This window comes from Heliconius melpomene, chromosome 18, assembly GCF_056956725.1.
Source record: "Heliconius melpomene rosina isolate 202511_hmr_F chromosome 18, ASM5695672v1, whole genome shotgun sequence".
Classification (NCBI taxonomy): Eukaryota; Metazoa; Arthropoda; class Insecta; order Lepidoptera; family Nymphalidae; genus Heliconius; species Heliconius melpomene.
This window is the reverse complement of record NC_140406.1, coordinates 9,245,561-9,272,802: the sequence shown is the minus strand read 5'-3', so window position 1 is coordinate 9,272,802 and position 27,242 is coordinate 9,245,561. Positions and strand designations below refer to the sequence as shown.

At 32.5% G+C, this 27,242-nt stretch overlaps 1 protein-coding gene across 1 annotated transcript in view; it reads right to left on the bottom strand.

Annotated features, from left to right (window-relative positions):
• Positions 1-27,242, bottom strand: part of bs (serum response factor blistered) — a 181,238-nt gene that overhangs the window by 139,536 nt on the left and 14,460 nt on the right. The window contains exon 2 of the mRNA XM_085202466.1: positions 15,347-15,589. Within this exon, the coding sequence (XP_085058592.1) occupies positions 15,347-15,589 (243 nt within the window). The remainder of the gene's footprint in view (positions 1-15,346; positions 15,590-27,242) is intronic.

The following is a 27,242-nucleotide window of genomic DNA, read 5'->3' as shown; positions in this document are numbered from 1 at the left end:
GTCAATAAAAGATCGAAGTTTGATCCTTGATGCTTAAAATTGACCTTACTTCAAACCTTTACTTAGAAAAGTGGCGATTTGTTTATATTGCAATGATGATGGTAAAGCTATAAGCGGTGAACAAATACGTGATGTTAACTAAATTAGCTTCACGGTGTATCCCGCACACAGGATAGGCAGAGGGAACCTAATGTTAAGACACTCCGTTCCTCACTTTCTGCCGAATTCTAGAGACATTGCGTGCTGAGTGGCGGAACTCAACGCCGCTCTTTGCCTTGACACCAGAGCGAAGAAATGAAAATATATATTTAAATAAATATTTCATCTCCTCGAGTGGGGATCGAACCCACAACCAGTCAATTACAGTCACACTTTGTGCCCCTATGCCACGACTAGCCTCTAAGTGGTTTTTACAGGTTGAAATACTACCTTTTTATACTTTTTTATGTGTCTGTGTGTATAAAGCACATAAATCTTTTTTATCAATTACTGTGTTTGTTAGTAAAAATAAAATTAAAATCAAAAGACATAATAAGCCTACATCAATGACAAGTTTAAAGACTTTAAGACTTTGTTTTATCCTTACCTATGTATTATAAGTTTGAATATGTTTAGGTATACTATATAACAGAAGTGGGTTCAATTCCCACGCAGAGCTCCGCCACTCAGAACTCCGCCACTCAACACCCAAAATCTCAAAAAAATGGAAATTAATACTAGGTTAACCCCTCTATAGGTACGAAATATATTATACAGAGTGAAGCTATAAAAATATAAGACATATCGTTTTCGAAAGTATAATTATTTACCTATATGAAAGTTAATTTCAGTTATGGCCCAGTCCGTGTTATTTACAACTGATATTTTAACCATTAAGTATACATTTTATTCAATTATTTAACACATTATTATAATAATACGTTATACCATACTTTGTTTGTTCTTGAAGCAGGCGAGAAATCACTTAAAATTATTATCTTTAACGTTACACGGAACATCGAAACTTGATTATAATTTAACCGCACGCCAAATCTTAGTGAGAAAAATATATTTACTGTGTAAATAAAAAATCTTTTTTGTAAGTACAAAAATATTACTATACTAAGAGTGGACGACATGGGCGTTGAATGACTGGTTGAACACGATAGTTGTAGGTTTAAATCTCAATTGTCTCATATTCTAAATAGCTATCTATATTAAAATTAAAATATGATTTATTAGTACTTACAGTACTTTGGAACTACCAAATTACACGAAACTGCCAGTGATGTCAGTTTCACAGGACCTAAGGAGTCAATGAATGACCGAGAAGAGCCAGCGAGATCTGAAGAGTTGCTTTACATAACAGTAATAAGTTTTGTTTAAATAAGTTGGAACAACGAGCTGAAGAACGACTGCGGTAACTCACAATTTGATTAACTTCATTTAGCTTCACGCTACTATTCCTAGTGTGATAGCCAGAGAGCATGGAGCACCAAACGCTTTGGTCTCTGCATACCTAAATATTTCAACTGCTATTATGAAATAGCAGTTGAAATTCTAGCCAAAGATTAATATATATATATAGTCATATTGGACATCATTATTTACTTCCTAGATACAATGACAATAAATGAACAGGAAGCCAATAAATATGACGATGAAGATTTACTGTTTGTTAATAGTACTTTCTTTGATCAATTTTCATTTCAACGCAGTTTTATGTGCATCTTTCTAAGAAGCACAAGTTGGTAATCAGGAATGTTATAATCGCACTTTCAACAAATTACGACACCGTCTACAGAATTCTTAAGACGCTAGGACTAGTCAAGTGTCGTGAGAAAAAATTCACAGTTCTAATGTTTTCTAGGTAACCTTAGAAATTGGTTATTAACATTATAAAAGAAAACAGAAGTATTTTTTTTATATATTTTCTGGCAGACTTCTCCTAGCATATACCTTCTGTTTCTTTTAGTATTATCAGCATTTTTATACTTTCTCGATTCTTATTTGCCTACTTTCTCTACCTTGCAAAAAAAGTCGAATTGCAATACAAAAAAATTAAGTTCAAAAATTAAAGTAAAATGAAGGGGTCCGTAGCAGAAAGCATTGATCCTAATCTATGTCGTTTATGTGTATCCCTAGGATATACGTAAACGACATAGAAAAACAGACGAAACTACAAAGAACTTGGTATTATGTCACTGGGCGATAGAATCCTAACGAAGTGTCTCAATACTAACTTCCCTCTGCCTACCCTGGCACATGCGGGATACAGCGTGATACTAAATAATACAAAAAAAAATTGCTGTTAGAAATATGTAAGCGAGTAACAATAACTCCACTCTATTAGAGATGGTAAAAACTAATCATTAGTTTTAATTACACGATCAATTTTTTTATGAAACGGTCAGACTGACTGGAAAGCGTTGATCTTACTTGAAGCGTTTTACACTTCTCGTTTCTATCACACATCACATATTTAATCGCAAAAAGTTCAATCGAGCGTGAATAGATCGAAATTGTACAGTTTATTATTAACAATTTAAAAAAAAAATAATTAATGATTTATGATTAAATGAAAAATATTACAATTACTTGTAAATTGTAAATAACAAATACGATATTTTAATAAGTATAAAGTAGCAATAGCCATAAATATGTACCTACTTATCTTGGTAATATTGTAAAGCTGAAGAGTTTGTTTGGTTGAACGTACTAAACTATAAGTGAATATTAAATTATTATTTAATATTTTCATTTGTTCTATTTATTGTTGTAGTTGGTGGAATTCGGCCTGAAATGGGGAACGGATAGTTCTTCCACTAAATTCCCTGGTTCTCTCTGCCTACCCTGTTATGTGCCATGTGCAGGATACAGCAAGAAGCTAAAAAAATGTTTTAGGTTTTATAACATACATCAAGGTAGGAGGTAAGCTTAACGCCATACCTTTTTTATCCAAGAAAATAATTCATTATCCAGAGTGGAGATCGAACTCCTAACCATCTCGCTTACAGCCACAGCTGTTAAATGAACGATTTATTAAATGTGTACAAATGTAATAGATTAGTTAATACGTAACATGAAGTAAATTATATCAGTTCATTAAAAAGCACAAAGCTAGAGAAGTCACAGCTTTTATAAGCAGCTTTTCATACTTTGAATTACATTATCATATGTTTTACAATAAAATATTTTATGATTTTTTTACCTCCACCACCATATAGGGATAAAGCAATCGCTATGATCGATAATATTCTTAATAAGATCATTTTACATTATTAATTATATAATTTAATAATCAAGTTAAATTGCGATAGCAATTTTTCGAAAAGTAGTTTTCCAAAAATATTCATTGCCTTGGCTTAAATAAAAATTTCGTAAAGTACCTACCTACCTACATCCCACAGAACGAGGACAAGTTTTAAAAATTCTACAAGATTTTTTGTAAGTGAGTGTAGACCGACGTCAAAACACTATTTTTGGAAAAATGAACGTAAAATTTTATAACATCTAGGTAACTCAATTAATTAAGAACTCTGACTCTCTTTCTATAATTAAAAATAAATACGTCAAGTCCACAGACAAATAACATTATAATAACATATAAATTTCTAACAACTCATTGTTTATACAGGTGGTGACATATTTTGTATTATTAATAATTTCAACTCAACACGTCAAGCTGTCTCGAGCAGAATTAATTCAACCTATATAAAGGCTATTGTGAGTCCTAGATATCTGCATACAGGGTTAGAACAAACCAACTTAGGAGATAAAGACCGCAAACAGATGAACTACTGCACGTTCTGTCGTAAATCTGAGCCATTGAAACGACTATCATCGAGAGGTATTACAGTACCAGCACCATAGAACCACGAAATGTGGTAAATGGAAGGAGGTGTTAAAGACGACCAGGGGCCAAGACGTTCTGGTATGCATAATATAGTAGGTGCACGTAGCGAAGATTATTCACGAAGCGTCACAATATTTTAAGCGGTTACTTTAAACTGACCCCAGATAATATTGGTGTCGGCTTTAATATACGGGTAAACGAATGTGGAAAAATAAGCACTTCGCGTTAACCTTTCATAATATAAATGCCGAGAATGTTATATTATGCTTTTAAGAATATTAAGAAGACAAAAAAATATTTTAAGCTAAAAGTTGATGTTATGAAATGTAAAATCTATATTCAAATATAAATAAATAACAATGGTATCGAAATAAACAAACGTATACCATTGTTTAATAATATACAATTTAATTGTTGTTTCGTATGATCATGCAAATATTTTAAGGTTAAGTGCCTATTTATTGTAAATAACTGTCGAAACATAATACGCATAAACTTTGCATTGTAAAGTCGTTCTCAATTTAATGTGCAATAAAAAAGTTCACAATCTCTCCTCTCGAAACATTCTCATTGTCAAAGTCGTGTTACATTAAATATTAAGTTTATGTCCCCCCACATCGCATCACTTTACTCAATTGATACCTGTACGAAGTAAATCTGAAAAAGCACAACGAAAAACACACGTGAACAAAAAACAAGTTTAATGATGTTAGTCGTTAAAAGTTAATATTTAAATGAACCACTTACCTTGCAGCAGTCTTCTCTCTTCTATTTTCTATTCACATATTTGTTTTCAAAAAGATTGGCCAATCTTATTCTATGTATCGAGCGTAGTCGAAGAAAGTTGTTAAAGCTGCCTTTCCACGCGAGAAAACTTGTAGGTGGATCATTGAGCAATTACACCGGGTTTACGATTGCAATATTCGTGTTGGACGGGGCGAAAGTAATTATAGGGGCAGGCTGAACAGCTTTGGCATCGACGTACTTAAAAAACTATTAAACGACCGCTTCGAGAATACCTCCGAGGGACGTCCCGAAACGTTCGATTTATATCGATGAAGTCAAACACTATCGGACACTCCTCTTTGAATTATTGAAATTACAAAAGCTAAGACCATACGAGTAAATGGACGTTTCAAATTTAATTTAAAAAGGGAAGACGCCCTGTATGGTCCGCTTGGTGGCGTTCGAAACTGAAATACACCAAAATCCCAGCGAATACGATCACATAGCTTTAGGCCTTTAAGTCATATGATGTACATCGTTGAAATAATGAGGTATCTCAATTTGGGCCCATCGACCGCCACCCCTAATCACAGATAGTTTTTGTTGTGCCCTAATCAAAGCTTCGGCATTTCTGGCTGGAAAAAATTAAAACTAGTAAGTATAACTAACAGCACCTGGAATATTTTTTTTAAAGGATACAAAACTTTGATTAGAGGCACTGGACGTCATACAGGAAGCATGTTCCCAAGAATCCGATGGTGATTGTAAAGGTAAGGTGTCTTAAAACTAATCTCAATACAAAATCTGATAATTTTTTTAACATTTTATTATTTTTTATAATTTCTTTAATGCCTCCTCCATTTTGTCCACGACATTGTACAAACGCATAATATAAATTATTCGAAACGATAAAATAGGTCATTATTAAAAATAGATTAGATCTTTCAAAAAATATTTAAATAGTAAAATTGTACAACATTGTATCTAGTATTAAAATTACTCTCGCTTATTCTGTTACTTTATTGTACATATTTACAAAAAATGTATTTTACAGTAACAATGATCTAGCGTCTCTAGGTATTATTTCTATCACATTGCCTTTAAAAAGTCACTTCTGGGGTATAAAATTTAACAGACAATCCTCAAAAGCGACTCATCGTATATCTTTACTGAGTTAGTTGTGGACGTATATAACAAAAGTTGGTCCTCACAACCACTAAGTCTAAAAACTCACAAATATTATGCCCAGTGGTTATTCATTAACAATAATTGCAAAAATCTTTTATAACGACTATTTTCTGTGACAAAATTAACTACAGAAAGAAAAAAAGTTAATACTTTCCATAGTTATTTTTGTTACAAAATTGTCATAATTTTAATACATATAATAAATATATCTAGATGTTTCCGTAGTTGTTTTAAAAACTTAGAAAGCCAACTGACTAAAGACATGTCGGCGTCACTGCTCCTATTACATATTGTAAAAAGTATCCGGACTCATCCTGCATACAAGCAAGTAGACTTGCGCATCAGACAACCTTTTAAACGAGAATTGAATTATTGCACGTCGCACATTTATCAGAGGCCGATGAATAATCGACTCAAACTGCAATAAAAGTCCGTTGAAAACTTAATTTCATATTTAAACATAAGCTGTTGTTATTTTTTTTTGTGTCATCGTGATCAGTATTTTAAGTCACTACAGCATTTATTACTTTAATAATCGTACAAACGCTATGAATTAAAGTTTATAAAACTAAATATTAGCGTTATTTATAGCCAATATAAACTCTCATTTAAAATATTGTCCGTAAAATGTTTTTCACATTCAATATTATGCACATTTTATAAATATATAATTTGCGATGTATTCATTATAACCCCTGGATGTATTGCTCGATAATGAACTGAGTTAGGCGTTGAGTATTATATTTGACCGTTCAGACTGGTGAGTGATTGGTTAACTTAAGTACAGATAAAGAACGGGTGCCGAACAAAATTCATACTGAGATTCCTTTTTAACCTATTTACTAATGATAAATCAATTTAAATGTTCCTCAAATTCAATTCCATTATAGGCTGCAAAATAATACTGATTCGGACACAACTTTTAAGTACATACTTTTCCCTTACATATTTGTAAGGCACTAAGAATACACTGGTCCACAGTCTTTTCATTTACGCCTTTCTATGTTAGGATACATTAATTACTTAACAACTATATTATTAATTTATTATTATGTTTTAACGTCAAATCCCTTAACAAATACGATCTAGTACTTTCGAGGAATATTGTAATATTGTAAAAATCTCAAAAATACTCATCGCGATTATAAGAATCGATCGACTCTTCATAGTATATTAAATAAGTTTAATTTTTATTAACACGAAATATAGCACCAAGAATTTCATAATAATTCACTAATGAAGCGTCAGCCGATGCTTTAACAGTTTAAGAGACATTCATTCAAAAAACACACATCATGCCTTAAATGTAATATACGTTACGTTGATGGATCACAAACACTGTTATGGACTAAAGCGCAAACTGGGAATGTTACGTTACTTTAATACAGGTATCAATGTTCACAGGACTGTGTCCCGAGCGGACGTAGCTAATATTAACTATATTAAAAATATATACTCGTATATATTAAATTTTAAAATTAAATATAAAATCAGAACAATTTCAATGAAGAGATCACCTAATATATATTAAACCATTGCAACAGCACCAGATAACTTAACAGCAGTTACGTTCCGCCAACATTTAACTTAATTAGAGTGAGTGACTGATGATTTGGGTGAGATGAGTATGGAAGTGCAAATGAACCTAAATCCTAATCGATGCTTTGAATATCAACCTCTTGTACTTAAAACTATAGAGACGATGGCACTTTATTAATGGCCTGAGAATTAACCGAGTAAAATGCATTAGAATAAAATCTTACAGTAATAACGCGAAATTATAAACAAAATTTACATAGCGAATGTAAAATGTTAACTTAAGCCTCGCGTCTCTTTTGATTTGGTAAATCGAGTCACGTTCATGTATACATATTACAGTATGTTTGTTTCTCTGCCAGTCCTCGACTACTGTGTATTGTTCCTTTCTCATGTCGACTATTTATGATGCTTTTATTAAAATGACTCACAGATCTGCGCGTTTTCGAGGATTCGATTTGGGCATAAGATATGCGTTTACTAATAGTTAACATAATTTATGTAAACAAAAAAGAGCTAACATTGTTTACTCATAACAAACGTGAAATAGCTAAGCCAAGAATGGACGAAGCACCTTGCAAGATATTATACTTACTAAGAACTCGACTTTATGCCAGAGCTTTTTGTTAACATTTCTTAACAAAATAAAGGGCATACAAATTAAAATGATCTTTAAAAAATAATTCGCAAACAACCACAATAAATTATATAAGCTTGATGCGACCCCATCCACTGTCATTAAGCGAAAATGTTTTCGACGAGGACCATGACTTTTAAAAGTGGGCAGCGCCGCACCGTTATTGCAAAATACAGATCGGATATCACCGCTACAGAGAGATCTGAATTAAGCCATCATTTAAAGAGGATAGCGATTTCGAAAGATTCTATACACACAAAGTGGTAGGAAACGCGTTTTATAGCTCGCGCCACCTACATGTTGATGTCATCCTTACAACAACAGTTAGCTGATGTTTGAAAGTCCAGCAGAAAGTTTCCGTATAAAAATGTTGTCATTTTATATTGCACAATGTATATAATACGCGTCCTGCATTTCACTCCTATATTCTTTTTACATTACAAAACTATGATCATGCTGAATTTTCTTTATTTATATAGCCATCCACAAACATTTTTATTTACGCAAATCTGTTTTAGTTTTTATTTACTCTTACAAAAGGAAAACATAAAAAAATATTATCTAGTAGAACAGTATTGCAATTTTTAAGTAAGTGCGTGGGCGGCGTTTGCGCTGCCGTAGGCGGACGGAAGTGAGAGCCTGAGATTGAATCTTTCGTCTTTATCTAACAATATTAAATCGCCACTTGCTGAAACGGAACAGACGAGACAATCTCCACAATGTCACAGATCAACAAAACGAGATACAACACTGCCAAGGCTTTTAAGTAAGTTTATGACCACTTTCGATTCAGAATGACGCAACTGAAGATTGGTATTCTCTAGTAGATTTCTACATAAGAACTCATTAAGAAAATATGATGATACTGAAGCACAAGGTGCTCCAAAATTTAAAAAATCTATCAAAGGACGACGAAATTTCTACGGAAATAAAAAATAACAATAAAATGAGTATATTTTTATTTTTCTTATTTATTTTATTTTGTTCACGATGTAAATTTTACATGTGCAATATTTGCGCAACAAGCCAATTTGTTTTAAAATACCTACTATCCAACAATAACATACTAAACTATTTACTAGTTAACACTCAGAAATTTCAAACATTTAAGTACAGGAAGGCACACGACGCTATCTTAGTAGGACTCGGTTTAGTTTGCGTAAGTTATGTTTAATTTTTAAGTAATTTTAAATCATATATAAAATTTTTTTTTTTCGATTTTCTTATCATTATGAGATTCGCAAGAATATTCTAAGGAAATAGAAATAGTTTTGTATTATGTTTTATAATCATGAACTCTCCATATATAAATCACTTGAATGCAAGGTGCGCGTGCGCATTTATAACAAACTGCCTTAAGATTTATGCTGACTTACTATTTAAGAACGTAGTGTTCCCGGTGGGTAACATCATATTTATATATTCAAAATATATATATTTTATATTCCTTATACTCAAGTTTTTTAGCAGTATTATACAAAGTAGTCTAGCATAATCTCTGTTTTCACTTTTTATTTATTTTAGAGACTACGTCCTGGATAAAATTGTGGCTACGTTACTCGAATTAAACTGTCAATCATTCAAGCATTTTAAGACAAATAGGCCAAATATGTAAGGCAAATTATAGTTGTTTATAGATAGAAAAGATATTAGTTGATCGGCGCCAGCGTTTCGGAAGGACGCTGCCCACGCGCGACGCAAAGCAAAAGCGATTATATCACCGCCTGTAGGTGGCCATATAAGGTCAATTGTTCAAAATACAAACAAGTTATTCAATGACCCATTTTATTGACTTATCATTTGTTGGCATATTTATTGTATATTTACTGAACTAGAACAAAATAAGCATTCTCAAAATATTTGCTTAATTTAAATCTGATATAAATGTATACCCGTTTTCTCTACATTATTTTTGATTATATAAAATTTCCATATTTGTTTTCAATATTTATTCTAAAAATAATTATAAGTAATGTCTAAACGATCATGGAAACTTTGGATCTCTAAGACTTTATAAAACTACCTAATACCTTAGTGAATGTTTAAACAAATTGAAATTTTAAATGTCGCTAGGATATTTCCCACGAAGTGTGGCGGAACCAATTCACGGCACGTTCCGAGGATTACCATTTGAAAGCGTTTTGTTTGTAAGCTCTAGTAACGATCAATAGAAAAGTATGATGGATGGATGCTTATGATTTGTTTTCAGAACAGAATAGCTTCGAGTTAGCGGTGTACGCCCGTAGAATATATTAGACGTCTAGCATCTATATAGGTTATTCTATTGTATAGAATAAAACTAAATATATATTTTAAATAGACTGACTATGCCACTTTCATATTTTACATTATAATTTCTATGTTCATGTCCTTATAAAAATATTCGAAAAATAAACTTATAAAAAATTAATTACACTGAGATAAACTAGTACTGAAATGTCTTAACTAGAGCTATAGTAACAGACGCAGTGTTTTGTTCCCATAGCTGTCACGCAGGCTCTACCTATCGGCGCATCTACACCGCTAGTGGACAATCATCCTAACAAAGCGCGCCGGCTACAATCATTTCCCACGAGATAACGGTCGAGCTGTACCGACAAACTTGAATGTAACGATATCTTGAAACTGACGACGTCCAATACTTGCTAGCCAAATAAAATTAAGACGCTTTCAAAGAAACAAGCAATGGAATATGAAGTGGAGGCTTTTGCTGGTCCTGAGCGCAGCGAGCTAGCCGTGGAGATAACAAAAGGATGACCCAGAGATAACTTGTATATTCACCCGATGACAGGAAAACATTGTTTGCGTATTCGAAACAACGGCTTTAAAATTCACTGTCATGGTGTTTCAGTAAAATAAAATTAAATATTCTCACCGGACGTAACCTTGTTTTTTTATTAATACATTAAACAATGGAAAGAAATTGATAAATTTACTCATAATATAAATGAAATTTAGATTAGTTGCGCTGTAATACAATATCTACGAAGACGGCGCGGTGACGAGGCACGCACGTTTTACGCTATTCCCGGCGGGCCTAATTTTAACCATCTGCGTCTCCCAGTCTAGTTTTAGGAAGTGGGCCGGTGCCGTTTCGCCGAATCAATCCAACTGAAACCACTACAAACAACTGACATCAGTATTCATCTAAAAAAACCGTTTAACGTAATTGGATTTATATTAAGCAAAAATAAAGCAATGATCAACTGTCAATCATTAGATCTATTACAGATGTTTGTAAATAGGCTGGATCGGCTACATAATCGCGGGTCCAATTATCGAATGACACAGACTTCAACCTCCGGACGATCACTGGCTATCTATAATGGATGAGCACGTCCAATGTCGATCCAGTAAACGAGATCGCATAAATGCAAACGAAAATACAATGCAATGGCTACTATGACAATTTATACACTAATTCATTAATTTTATCGAATTAGAAAGCATTTGGGAATCGAGGCGCGTTCGAGAAGCGGCGTATAAATTTCAATTAGAGCAATCAGGGCGGTCAGTCGCGGAAGTTTCTGGATCCGATGGGCACGGGATAGTGTGGCCGCACCTTGCATACAAAACGTCAAGCCTAGCGCATACAAAGGAGGACCTCCGCCGCAAATCATTACAATTGCGGTAAAGGAGATGTGAACAGAATTGTGTTAGATAGACGCAAGATAATGATGTTGGGATTTTGGATTACTCAACTGAGACTTGAGCTGACATATTTTACAATTTAAAAAGCACTTACTCATTGTATCTAAAAATTTTATGTTGGTATCATATTTCTTACTACAATAAAACGTTTTCAAATTAGATATTCGCAATGAACAGAAAACAAAACATAATACCCGATTTGCTAAACGAGCTCATGACAATTTGTAACGAGAGACATGGACCACTGATGTAACGTCTGTAACGAAGTCCCTAAACAATGATATAAGCGATCGCATCAACTGCCGCGAAATATCTCAACCTGACAAGCTGACCCAAGAAGCTAACTTTACATTTGCCGACGTAACGAGGGACGCCGGCTCGACCATTGTATTTGTGCCTACACAATTTATTTATTCGACGAACATTACGAAGACACAAAATCTGGTACATAAATACATGTGAAAGCACATATCAAGTATCGGAATGCAAACAGCGGAGCTCGTGTCTGAATTATGCAACAGAAATGCGGGCAGGTCTACCGTAATAGTGCAACGAGTGGACGAAACCTCTTAAAATAATACCAAACGCGATCCGAAATAACGTCGATGCGGAATCGCTCATCAAACGTACTTCCAGTGACCTATATATGGTCTCGTTATGCAATGTAGCTACTAATCTATATTAAGACCTTCATTTGTTTTCAGTTCAAATGACGGAGAAATATGTATGTATGTCATACAAACTGTAGAAAATGTATAAAGATAAATAAATAAGGCTTACTTTAAGTAAAGTTAAAACCATATTGTGTTCTTGCAAGAACTATAAATTAAAGTATTTTTTATAAATTTTATTGAAAAGTTAAGGTAAATTTCAAGCTCACGTATGTCATGTTTATTTTAATCACAAATAGTTTTTTTATATCCTTCCACAACGATTTATTCCCAGTACCATTACCAAGATGACAGCGCAAGTCGCGCATAAGAAAAATCCGAACTGTTCAAAATCTCTTAATTTGTCCAGCAAATAACGACACTGCGATCGATTAAATGATTATTATCCTTATATCGTAGTAGCGGAGAGTTTATTTCGTTAAGGAGGCCAACAAGCTCAATAATTACAGGATACACCGGTATTTAAAGTGAATATTCTTGCAAAGATCAAAGAATTTTAAAGAACGATCTATGTCGCATCGTTAATAAGTAGAAATAACTCATTGATGTAAAAGATGTTTTTATAAGATTCCATATAAACAAATTAATTGATACAATTTACTTGTGACATATTTAATTGGATAATGTATTTTAAATATTAGAGCTTCAAATACAATCAGTTAAGCTTATCGAAACATAATAAATGAAAAGAACATATTTAAAAGCGCATGTTAAAATAATAATACAAATGAAATTCAAAATCAAGATACATGCGCGATAAAGAAACAAAAACTAGAACAATAGCTTTAGAGAGGCGCTCATTAAAGGAACAGTATGGAGACCGATGATATTGTAGCTAATCCTTGAGCCACACGCGGCGACGATTACAACGCACCTATTAGTCAAATTAGCTTTATTGTTAAATCCCGCCAGACTTGAGCAATCGGCTTATACACCAACAATTATGCCATACAATGAGATGAGTCAACAAAAATTGCCCGGGCGTTTATCAAAACAATGGTATTGATAAGTTAATATAGGGACGCGCGAGACGCATAACGAGCTGTGTCTAGAATAGACGCGTGTCGCGCAGAATACGTTATGACTCACCGATGCGAGCTTAAAACGTAATAAAAAAGTAAAAATGTCCAAGCGGCGACATACGAAACGTTTATTTTTTAATTATATACGTGTCTTGAAGTATAACGATATCATCTATAGTACGCAAACACTACGCTGAAAGTGAAACGTGAAGATGTTACGAAACAGCAAAGAATTTGAGATTAGGCGATCTGTAGCGAGGGCAGTGACCGAATTCCGCATTTATACCGCTAATTCATGCAAGAGCATCCTATGTGGCCGAGCTACAGGCGCAGACTCTACCATTTATATTCTCGCCAAATCCCAACGTAGCTTTAGAATACTTAAACTATCAAATTTATGCGAAGACTATCACGTTTATGACAGGAGAAAATGGTCTATCAAACACACATTCAAGTACAGGTACAATGACTCTTTACAACGCGAGAAATTTGTTAAAAATATTGCATAGAGTTTCCATCTAAATCGTTATCTCTGACGTTTTTTCTATGCCCAATCTCTCGGTACCGTAATTACATCGTGAATATATCATTCAGGTCAAACTTTGAACAGGTGAACAATGAGCAGTCATGTTGCCCCGGACATGTTATTCCCGTACGTCAAGTGGACTAACCAATGAAAGATTGTTATCATCGGCCGAATCGAGAGTGGCGACGTAATCGATTTCAACATTTCAATGCTGACAAGTAATATTTTTCAAAGATATTAGTAGTATCAATAATATAATGTTAACCAGAAGGACGAGAAATATCCAAAACAATTCCTATTTATATCTAGCCCGTGCCATTCAATGACCGCAATTTATTAAAAATTTGGTGTAAACATATAAAGGAATATTAAGATTTATAGCTATACTAAATGAAGCAGTTTGTAATATTACCCGGCGAAGTGATTATTTTAATATACTTTGACAAATGATTAGATAATTTATCATAACTAGAAATAATTTTCAATTTCATTTTATAATCCGACTCACATACAGCCCGGAGCTCTAAAGCTTCTTTGAAACTTACTGGCTTAAACACCTGCTAGTTGATAATTTTTTTGTTACATTTTATGGATAAAAGGATATAATTTTTTTATAATAACTTAGATATTTATTATTAATAATCTTTGCAGTAAGAAAAAAATTATAAAGAAACTTTTAACTTTATCAGGTCTACATAGATACTCAATTATGAGAGAAGCACACTTATGACGTCTCGATTACTATGGTCAAAGTAGAATGAAAGACCAATTCATTCATAATAACGAATCAATAGTTACACACGAAACGGCTCCCAATTCCGAAGCATCATTCGGAAATGTTCAACCGGTTTCTGACGTTAATTATGAACCGATTTTAAATGTGATTACTCGCTACCGATCGCTTTCGACACCACTGATGATAGACATCGCTTCCATTCATAGATTTGGTCGAATGATTTATTAAAGATCGCAGACAAATTGATTTTTGGTGAAACGCATAATAAAAAAGAACACATAATAAATTGATCTTAAAGAAGCGAACGTTGAATGGCATAGATTTAATGAGCAGTGAACTCAAGAAGTGAGATTTAAATGGTTAATGTTGCATTACTGTATTCTTCAATCTTATTTACCTGTCAATTTCGATTTGCAATAATTTATATGCAATATTCGAAAGTTCCTCGTGCAATATACAAGTCGAATCCTCAAAAACGATGCTACTTTAAGAGTTCTATATACAAAATCAAGAATACTGTAGTGTCGATACACTACGCAATATTTTAACAAACTTATCTAGAACGTGACTTTTTCCATTAAACGATTAAATATCGATGCCAATTAAATGTAACTAGTAGTTGTGAACTACCGTTGTGGGTGATGAGACATATGGGGGTGAGATAAATGTGCGTGAGAGTACGGTTGTCCTAGCGAGCTGAGCGGGAGCGGGGACGGGCATGGGGGGTGCTGGTGGTACTGTTGCAAGGGCGACGGGGCGAGCCCGGGGTGATGCTCTATCGGATACTGCGCTGAACTAGCGTACGCCAGTTGCCTCACCTTCATATCGTCGTCTACTACGTTATACGTGAGCTCGGTCTCCTCGAAGCCGGTGGCGGCCATCCTCTGCTCGCTCGTAGTGGGCGGATCCGGTGAATTCAGACACGTCTGGATGAGTCTTTTGCCTGAATCCGACGTGATCATTGGTTGAAGCTTTCTCGTGGCGAATGTATACACGTGTCCAGTTTCAGACGCGACTAGTAGCATGACTTGTGTTCCCGTCAATGTTGATAGCTCGTAGGCCTAGAAAGAAATGTTATTACATTAGTTATTATTGTTTTGAGTAATAATGTTTGTAATAACTGTATCTAACATAAAATATTAAAATAGAAAAAAATATGTAATCATTGTTCTTGACAGCATTTGTACATAACAGGTTCCATTTAAAACACATTTGCATACCTTAGACTGGTTAACATTTAAAATGACACATTGGCGTTAATTTAGATTCAGTATCACTATCGCAATAATTTGCTCTAAGTAAGCTTTGATAAATATTTCAAGCTAAAATGAGATTATAAAAATGTATAATATAGTCATAATAATATAATTATTAGTCCTAATCGCTATATGCTTATAGCTTACATCAGTATCATATATCTATGTGAAACAGACGCTGCTAGCTGCTATACAATTAACAAATTCATTTGGATTATTGAAAATAACATTTCCAACCTTTCACCTCTCCCACGCTCGTGCAAAGTAAATCTACATACATTTTCGGGAGCTCTCACAGCTCTCTTCATATTTACTTCGGGAATTATCACGTCTACTGGCGTCATCTATTCGGCTTGAAACAATTTGCATATAACCAGGCTGATTTCGACTTTAAAAGTTACATAATAAAGAAAATGGTGTTTAAACTCTTCAAGATTGACAGAACGAAGTCAGATATATGTATCAGTGGCGCCTAAATTAGTGTTAAGCGAAAAGTAAACCTTGGCGTACAACGAATATGGATTTATTCTTTATTGTACTATTGATGTAAATTAACTTTCTTATTTTTTTTTAATTTGGGTAAGTTGTAACTCTTTACAACGGTTATTAAAAAATTAAGGTGTCAGATTAAGAGTAAATATGAATGTACATGAACATAAATTTGCGAGTCTTTACTTGTTAATGATTTATCATGTAAGGTGTCTACGGTTAAAACTGATATTGCTGTTTCTGATCCTACCATGACCATAAATAACTTATCTTCGAAGTGTTGTTAAAATGTAATAAACTTTTGAACATGATCGCGTTTAAAGTTGTTTTGTACGTTTTTAACTATATAAGGAGAAATTACTATTTCATAAATGTTTTACACGGATTTAAAATTCAAAACGATATATTCAAAATATTGAGTCATCGTGCCACTGTTACCAAGTGACTGGGCGTGAAATATAAACATGAACATGTGGCAATTTTGATTTCGACTTAAGCTTGACTCAATGTCATGTTATGGGTAAATAAAACATAGTGAATTCTCACCAGGTCACTTATCTTTCCCTTATTACTCCTGACAAAGCTACTCCTGGCAGACGAACCAATGGAGATTTGTAAACCAACCAATTAATTGTATTTTGAATCACAATCACTTGTTATTAATAAAATGACTGTTTAATGGAACAGGTAAAACACATAGCAATCACGGCAGCTCATTTCCTGTTTAGATACACCGTGGAAAATGTGTGCATTTTATATAGATCCTGCATAAAAATCGAGCCAATTATCATCTTACAACTGTAGACGTTTAAGATTTACATGTTGATATCGTAATTTAGATGATGAAATAAAATAAACATTTGATATATCTTACTAATTTGGTTAAAATTTATATTACTCATTTGTTATTTAGGTAATGTTTAATAAATACCTTTAAATTAACTTTTATTGTGTTATTATATATCTAGTAATCGTCGCCCACAACTTTGTGGAATTTAATACGTAAAATGGAATTCTTGTTTTTTTTTAATTTTTCTCATTTTATTTATTTTCCATTTATTAATCATACTCAATAATTAAAAACCTTCATGAGAATCAACAAATGATACCAACATACAACTAGTAAAAACGTTCCTACTTTATCGGTACCATCATCAGCGTACAACACATTTCGATCGGTTATGAAACCTATCACGATCTCAATACACAGCATTACAGACGGACAGACATGCAAATGTCAGATGATAAAAAAATAATCAATCACAAACAACTACGATTGTTTGAACAACTGGCATTTGGTAATGACTCTATCTACAAAAGATCTAGCTAGAAAAATAATGAAATAGGATTAATCTTCTTTTATATTGACTCTAGCTATATCCTGTTTTATCAGCTTTTGCTGTATTCCGCACACAGAGGCAGAGGAAACCTAGTGTTATAACACTCCGTTCCCCACTTTACCGTGTTCTTCACCTTTCGCGTTCTTTAATATATCGCAATATCATAAAATAGTGTATAGAGGTAATTTAAATAAATTACATAGCCCATCGTATACTATTATCTAATCTACGTATATATTACACTCCTTACGAGTTAACAGCGTTGCGTGTTCATCAAAAGATCAATGGTTTCAACTGCAGCGTGAACGACAAGACCGACTTATCTCTCATTACACCTATAGATAATCGCCGTAATTGAAGAATATCTGACGACCAGTGTGAAACAGGCTTTAAGGAAAAAAAATAGGTACACCAAGTGGCGATGTCGTTCGTTATTGGAGCATAATTGAATTTCGCGACGATCTACCTTACGACTTAAAGTTTCTCCAATAAAGTTCCATTTATTCTCCACTTCACAAAAATGAAATGATTGATGATGAGATAGTAATTAGCACTGACATTAAAAGACTTTGAAGAAATAAACCTTGCTGGTACGAAATACGTCACTACGCGTCCCATTGTTTTCGATACCGAAAATGACAATTACAAATGTACGTTTAATGAGCTTAGCTTGTAATATGATTAACGAGATACATTTCTTCTCGTATCGACATTAAAAAATTGCAAAGTATATTTTACCGCTATATGGCATTTCTCTTGATTGAATGCTTGAAATGGCATCCAATTACTGTAGCTCTCGGCTGTTATGAGATTTCTTTGGTGCGATCTGTGGATCATAACGCCTTCATCACTGACAGTTATATTTTTTACCTACAGGTTAAAATTAGGAGATTTCTATGCATTGAAGCGACCGATAACTATGTGTAACTATTTTAAAAGGTGCCTAGAATTTAAGGTAAACAGGATTTTTGAGAATAAGAAGATAATAGTATGATAATTATTTCCGAAATGAGTAAAGGCGAACAGAATAAAGTGATGTATCACTAAGGTCTCTCTGTTTATGCCAATAATATATAAACCAGGTAACAAAAAAACTAAACATAGTATTCGGACGGTAAATCCATCCTACCCTGCTATACGCAGGATAACGTATTAAGATAAGAAAATAAAAATCAGATAATAAGCTACAAAAAATAATATTTCTCTCAGTCGGTAGGCACGTACTTTTTCACTCACAATAATTAATTTTCCATTAAAATATTCTATACGATAACATCTTATTTAACTTACGACGCGATAACGCAATTACAATATTAAGTCATTATCGATAGCAGCAGTGGGAAACGAATGAAGCACTTAATTTTGTACATATTATAAGAAAAAGGGGGACACAAAATTATCATCACACATGATTGACAGATATACTAAAGTGAAATTCTCTTGAAAATCTTCATTACTTTATTGCAAAAGCGCATACATTTTTTCTTTTCGTTTAAAGTGAGATGACATAAACAGTCACGTCATAAATTGCTTGACGAGTCGACTGTTTAATGAATATTTTTTTAGCTTTCAACTTTATTTCTTGAAATTTATTATATTATAATGCGTTTTGGTAATATATATTATGAAGATTTTTTTCCATTACCGAGTTATTATAATAATTTGAAAAATTGGTAAGTTGAAACTTGGCGTGTAGGTAGGTCAGGGAGTGTAGGGGAGCACTAAGAGAGGATCTCTCGGAATTCCTACAGAAATGGAAAATAACTGGATTTCCCTAGTGGGCATGGCCAACTCGGTTCTACTCTTTCCTACTCCCATGGTTATCCTACAAAATCAATAGATAAGATAAAACCAAAAGAATAGGTAGATGAAAATCGAGTTAAAAAAGAAAAAATATATAATAACAACTTATATCACATATACTCATATATTCGAAGCAGATCCCCAAAAAGTACGGAACAAAATCTTCCCCCAATAAAAACAAAATACACACTAATAAACCTTTTAGTGCACAAAACTGGAGTAACTGCCTGCTATAAATGTTCACAGTGTGATTTTTACTTCGCCATAATTTTAATGGCAATAAATAAAACAGTAGTCAGGACGAAGGCTGAGTAATTTAATTACATTTGTAAATTTTATACCTCATACTTAATATTAACATTAAAATTAAAGAAAAAGCGTTTATTGATTATTGTAAAAGGTATTTTATATTTATAAGGGTTTAATTCATACAAATTGTATGATATGTCCATATATCTTATTTTATGACGATAATCTATTTGAAAAAATATCGAAAACAGTATTTTTTTTTAATTATTTAATTATTTTATTTATATTATTTAAGTTATTAATCTTAATTTGCACGCGATTCAACTAGTTTGAACATATCCTCGGCTTTATTATAGCGACTGTTCCTTAATTGAAAGTGACTTTGCACTGTGTAAATATTTTTTTTGTATTATAACGGATTTTGATTATTAATGTTATTAATGTTTGTATTATAACCCTTTTTGTCTAGGCAGAATGCAGAGTTGGGTTCCGCAAATGAACCTACAATATCTAAAAACCAGCTAAACATTGAAAAATGTAACAGTAAAAATATATTAATCACTGTTACGTTTGTATAGGGCTCTATAGTCAAGTTTTCTTTTATATTTTTTTCAATATAGTTATAATTTATAGATTCTATCGTCTAACGTCTAGCAAGACCTTTCATTATCATTTGTATCCATACTACAGATACCAGAGTACTACGCGCATCGTTTTTGTTGTGATTTTATAATTAAAATTCATCTCATGTTCGTGAGTAAAGGAAAACTTATTATAAGGAAACCGGCTGGAAAGTTCCGAGAAATGACATAAGTGGAACGTACCCTCATATAATTTTTCTTCTTGAATATTGTAGTGTAGAAGTTAAAAATATTAAAGAGTTAATTAAAAAAAAACAAGTTCAAATACTTCATATAAAAAACAAGTTCAAAATTGTGCATCAAATACGCAGTAGTCTGAATCGATTTTAATAAAACTTAGACGTTTTCCTAAGTTGGAATATACTATATTTAAATAAAAAAAGATAGTTTAGTTGTGATTTTTAAGTACCGATAAATTTGTGAACAAACCTACAAACATAATTTATACTCAAATATTAGCCACTTCATATATCAATAGTACCTCTTATCTATATATATAAAAAGGACTTGTCCTCACTGACTGAGGTAAGACGCACGCACAGCCGTAACCGCCGATGGTACAAACGTGGAATTTGGACAGATGTTTACTTTTGTAATCTGGACATCCACTAAGAAGGGATTTTGAAAAATTTTAATCCGAAAGGGATGAAATAGGGGTTGAAAGTTTGTATGGAAAAAAAATTAAATCGGCACCGATTCTTATAAAATTTGAAATTCAGACTCTTAAAAATATTTAATTGAACACGTGTTTCATGGTTTTCTAGAATTCGTCCCCTAAGGGTGCAAATAAGGGGTTGAAAGTTTGTATAGATTTTTTTAATCGGCACCAATTTTTATAAAATTTGAAATTCAGACTTTTAAAAGTATTTAATTGAACATATGTTTCATGGTTTTCTAGAATTCTTCCCCTAAGGATGCAAATAAGGGGTTGAAAGTTTGTATGGAAAAATTCTTAAATCGCCACTGATTTTTATAAAATTTGAAATTTAGACTCTTAAAAATATTTCATTGAACACATGTTTCATGGTTTATTAGAATTCACCCCTAAAAAAGCTAGCGAAGCTGCGCGCGTCCGCTAGTCGTATAATAGATAGATACTCAAAATGACAACAACATTTTTTTAATCGGTTAAAACTAGGACTGCTTTACTGTTATTAAATAAAGAGTTGATTTAAATTATATTTAGTAGTTTATTTCAAATTTATATTTTTATAAAAAAACTTATTGAAAAAATTAAATCAAAATCGATAACATAAATTCATCAAACAAACAACAAGAACATAAAAAACCGAACAATCGCCAATCATTTCACAACACTATAACAACAATTTCACAATTATCTCGCGTGTAATTAAAAATGAACAACTGTATACTGTTCCATTTTATGTTATGCATATCAATACAGGGTGTTAAAACTTTCACCCAATCAAAATACTTCCTACCGTTTCGTTAGGCTAATTCCTTGTGGCGTAACTTAATCCGGCGAGAAAAAATTAATTATACACATGTGCTCTGATTGACAGATCCGCCTTTTCAATTGGATCGTACAACAAACCACTCAAGTGCCTACTTCACTCTAAATATGCTTTTAAACATTCAACAATAAATATATGACGTCGTGGCGGCGAGGTTTGAAACGAGTGACGAGAGGAGAGAAACCAAATATCTTCCTTTTTTTTGCAATTCTAACCAACATAAGATGCAGCGTTAGGTTCCGCCAACGAAAACTTTCCAATGTATATTATCTAATTAACACCGGATTCTTGTTACCGTGTATAAAAATCGAGCAAAACGCGTGAAAATAAAGAAATAAACACAAAAGCGTGTTACGATTACAACCGAGTGAGAGGGTGTACAATTTTTGGAAAAAACAAAATGCTCCAGTTAAGTCAAAAGTGATTGTAGTATCAGGTGCAAGAAATCAAAAACCTGAATCTGCGCGTGCGCAGAATAATTTTCAAGTTTGAAAACCTACTGGTTAAATTAATATTTCTTTATGTCAGTTTAAATAAAAATAAATGAAATTGACACAGATAAGTAATCTATTTTTAAATATAAACACGGAACATATAATTATGTATGTGTTACCTCATCATTATATATTTCGTTGTATAATAACTAATTCCTAATAAAAGAGAAATTAAAATGTTTTGTTTTCTTATAAAACTAAAAGAAATTCAAAACAAACGTCAAAATTGAAAAATAAATACAGTCGCTATTTTTTTTTTACTGAAACTGTCAACTTTTACAAATTTAATCATCAATTCGAGTGTCCTTAAGAGATATGTATGTCTGTCTGTCATAATCTATATTTAACGCTGTTCTGTCAAAGCTTGTACGAGTATTATTGATTACGAAACGTCGCATTGAAGTCACCGCAAAAATTATTTGAATAACATTAATATTCTTACGATATGTTTATATTATACATTTATTGGCGTAAAGTAATAATATGTATATAATGTTTAATTCTTAAACAGAAATTAGATTTCTTCAATAATTGATTGCATGCAGGATTACGAACGAAGTTATGGGTTCAGTATAATTCGAGGATTTTGTATATTAAATCTAGTATATAGGTACCTCATTAGGAAGAAATTATAACGAATATCGGTATGTATATTGTATACACTTTACAGAAGGTACATTTAAAAAATAAAAATTTTAAAAATTATAGAGTTTAAAACAAGAAGACAATGAAACGGGAACTGATAATTTTCCTTAGAAAAAAAACAGAATTCCATATTGTTATAAGTAATAGCTCTATAAAATATACATCTACAGTATTTATATTTTTTTTAATGTTTTCTGAACATTTTGTTAATTTTTAATATAATGTATTTTTTTAGTCGGTGATTTCTCAATAAATCAAAATGACTCGTGTCATATTAGTTTTTCCATCATTTTCCATGTCTTTTATACAATAAACATAAAAAATATGTTTAAATCATAATAAATCCAAGTTAATGAAGCTTAACAGATTTAAGTATCATTAAAAGATTATAATAAAAATAAACAATGAAATAATAAAGAATAATTGATAAATAATAAAATGCGTTGAAAGAGCGAAGCAACAACAAAAAGTAAGATAATTATACAACGTAAAGTATAATCTATGTACATTTAATATCACTAATAGCAAATAATTATATATTCTCTTCTAATGGTTTTTTTTTCTTAAAAAAAAACTATTAGAGGTCAGTTGTGTCGCAGGGGCACAAGCGTGCGACTAATCGCAGCAGGTTCGATTCTCACTCGAGGAAATGAAATATTTTATGTTTTCACTTTCTCGCTCTGGGAACGAGGCAAAGAGAATACGGCGGAAAGTGGGGGAACCGAAGTGTCTTAATGCAAACAGAGTATACACTCCGTTTGTCCGCTCGACGGCCGCAAGCCGAGGTTCGAGCCCCGCAGGGGGCGCCCTAACAGTCATCTACTCTCCTACAGGCAGTCACACAGTGCTTGCATTTCTTCAGGGACAGAGTACCCTCTTCCCTACCCAACCGGCGTCGCTGTAAACGCCAATAGGGCTAACAGCATTAACCTTAAGATCGAAAAAAAAACTCTGTTACTTTAGGTTAGCTGTTTCTAGGTTTTGTCTGCTTACGCTGGGAATATGTAAAAATATATTGAATATCCCGCTTTTAGCAATGTAATAAGATAAAAAGAAGATAGTGTCAAGTCCGTTCTCAGATTTCGTCCAGGATCCGATACGTTACAGAGCGGAGAAATGAAAATAAATAATTATGAGTGAGTGTTAGTGTTTTGGCGTTATAAAAACAAACAATAAAATAATAAATTACCAACCTGAACTCTCATACGGTACCGATATCCATACCTATATTATAAATTCGAAAGTAACTCTGTCTGTCTGTCTGTCTGTCTGTCTGTCTGTCTGTCTGTCTGTCTGTCTGTCTGTCTGTCTGTCTGTCTTTTCCGCAATCAGGGCCAAACCGCTAATTTAATTGTGATAAAATACTCATATAGAGATACTTGAGGTGAGATAGGATACTTTTTTTTTCTCATATTTGTAATATTTTCGTTATATACCAATATATTAAAATAATTAATTTGACAAGGAATTTATTCCGCCATGTTAATAACAATCGTCGCTACGCGTTGCTAAGCAACAGCTTGCAAAGTTTGCTGTTTTAAGAAAACGTCACCCACAGTGAGTTTGCTTAATGCATACATGGTGCGCGCCGATATAGATTTATACAAATCTCTTTATACAAATCATTAACAAAAATTAGATGATTTCTATAATTTGATATTCATCCTTATGAAAATAAATATAATAGTCACGTTTAGCATTTCATCTAGATGGAAATTATAGTTTACTGTATAACATTCTAATAAATAATTAAGATGTGACTGATTCCAAATGACCTAGCCTTCGGGCGGCATAATATGAGTATGACCGACGCGAACGGGCGGATGACTTTGATGATTTTGTAAATTTTTATAGATTTTCGAATTACTATTATTTTTTATGTAATTATTTGCTGCTTATAATTAATTTATCTCAGTTCGGTTATCTATACCGATGTTATACACTTAAAATATCGTAATTTTAATCATTTGAGATTTTATTTAATATTGTTCGGAAAAATTAATAATTATTTAATATAGAAAAATGTTTAGTACGCGCGCACAGCAAACTTTAGGTTTTTTTTTCTAATATTAAGAATTTCCTTTAGTTACTTTTACTTCTTTGGTTTGTTCATTTCGGTTACTCAGATATTTTTTCTAATAATAAATCTCCACTTATTATTATTTTTTAACTTATTTTAATGATTTAGGCTTATATTTTCGCGGGCGTAGCCGCGTCCGGGCCCACTAGTATGTATATAAATAAAAAAAATAGAGAATATAGGTCATTTCACTTCTACGTTGTCATTCTTAAACCGGATTTCGTGTGACATTGATTACATAAAGCAATAAATTTAGTGTCAATAATATTTATTTTGCAAGTGTTAAAATTTTAATTCACTCAACGATATATAATTAAACTGTTGGCTGTTCATATATTTATATTAATTTAATTAATTTGTCCATTTCTAGACCTACTTCTGCCAAAATCATTTATGGCTAATTATTTTAAAACGAAGATCGATATAAACTGACAAATGACGACATAAAATAACTGTCGAATCGAAGCTATATAAGTTAAGTATATTTATAATTAATAAATTTTTACAAGTAATTTGTTTATTGCGCGCACATGTAATAAATATAAAAATAACTGTCTTTATGATTCAGGTGGGCAAAAACAATTTTCGGCGAGGCATTAAGCGTTGTGACATTTCTCGACAAGTGCGAGCTGGTACAGTGGGTTAAAAAAAATCACTAATTGCAAGTACAATGGAGTTCAAAGCCGCCGCTCTTCCCACGGAGCATCGCGGCGTGCGTGCCGGACATTTCCACTGTGTTTGTCTTTTATTGCCAAAAATTAATGTTGGGTAAACAGTACTTAAGTGCAATCCACTTGCAGAAGGCACGGACGAAGCGCCGGCCAGAAGAATTTTGGTGAAAAACTTTCGGCTGAACAGTACAAAATTTCCTTTTGACTGACGATTTGTATCGTGACGTTGACTGAAGTCACTGATGTCCAATGAGAAATGTGGATGACATATTTCGAAGAATAAATGTTGGAAAGAGGTTCATGTTTGTAAGCAATGTAAAAACCAGTCAACCAATTGATTGTAAGCGTGAGGGTTGTGAGTTTGGATCCACTTGGGGGATTATTACGTATATTTTAATTATTTTCATTTTCTCCGCTCTTGTTGATAAATTATTTATTAGTTAATTTCCACCATTTAAAACGTAGTGACTTAAAAAATGTGCGGAAAGCAAAGAACGGAGTGTCTCAATATTAGGCTCTACCTACCCTGTTATTCGGTAATAAGAGTGAAGCTGCTTAAAGCTTTATCTTCAACAATAAATATTAAAGAACGTTATGTACTCATGAAATTGTATTATATAATTGTCAACAGTCAAGTCTTCTTGGCGCCTTGCGAGTTATGTAATTCAATAATTTTAGCTTTTCGAAGTGCTACGTAATTGAAGCTTAGCAAAAGCTCTTTTTGTACTACCGTACCTTTTATGTATAATTTTATGTCTAAATTATTATAAACTTAGTCCACTAACAAATTATACATAATAAAATTAATATAAAATAAATTCGAGAAGCAAACATGCATTAAAACAAATACACGAACTAATGAAATGCAAAGTGCGCCCGCTGCGTTAAATTGAAGTCGTTTAACATAGTCCAAGTTACGATCTAGTTTAGAATAATTATCCATGTATACTTGTATTTTCATCAATATGTTATACTTATCAGATTGCGTTGATATTTAGTGTAAACGAATAAGAAATTGTTAAAATGAATTAAATAGAAATTAAATTTGTAATTCTAATAACGCTTTAATAAGTAATAAAAACGCCGATTTTGATAAGGTTTTCTATAGATAGAATTTTTTTTTAATATTTTTGTATAAAACGTATAATTGGTTATCAAGCCGTCAGAAATAAATTTATAGGCGTTAAAATAAAACTATTTTAGCTATTTCATCCAATTAATACTTAACCTAGATGACGTTAAATATGCTAGTTATCCTAGACATAACTTCTTAGTGATAACTAGAAAAAAATATTATTTTCACATACTCGAAACATTATTAAATAATCAAAATAATGTCTATAGCATGTGAAAATAATACAAAATATTGTCTTTTTTACATTTCACTTGAGATGTGATGAAATTTATATAAATATGTACGCATATTTCCGTATTTCGGCCAGATTGACAAGACAAAGAACCTTTTTAGGTCCTTGTTGCTTTCACTGCCGCTGAGAGTAGATAGCCATTACCTTTAGTTTGCAATCTGCATTTTGGTGTAAATGAGATACCCAATATATTTATTTATATAA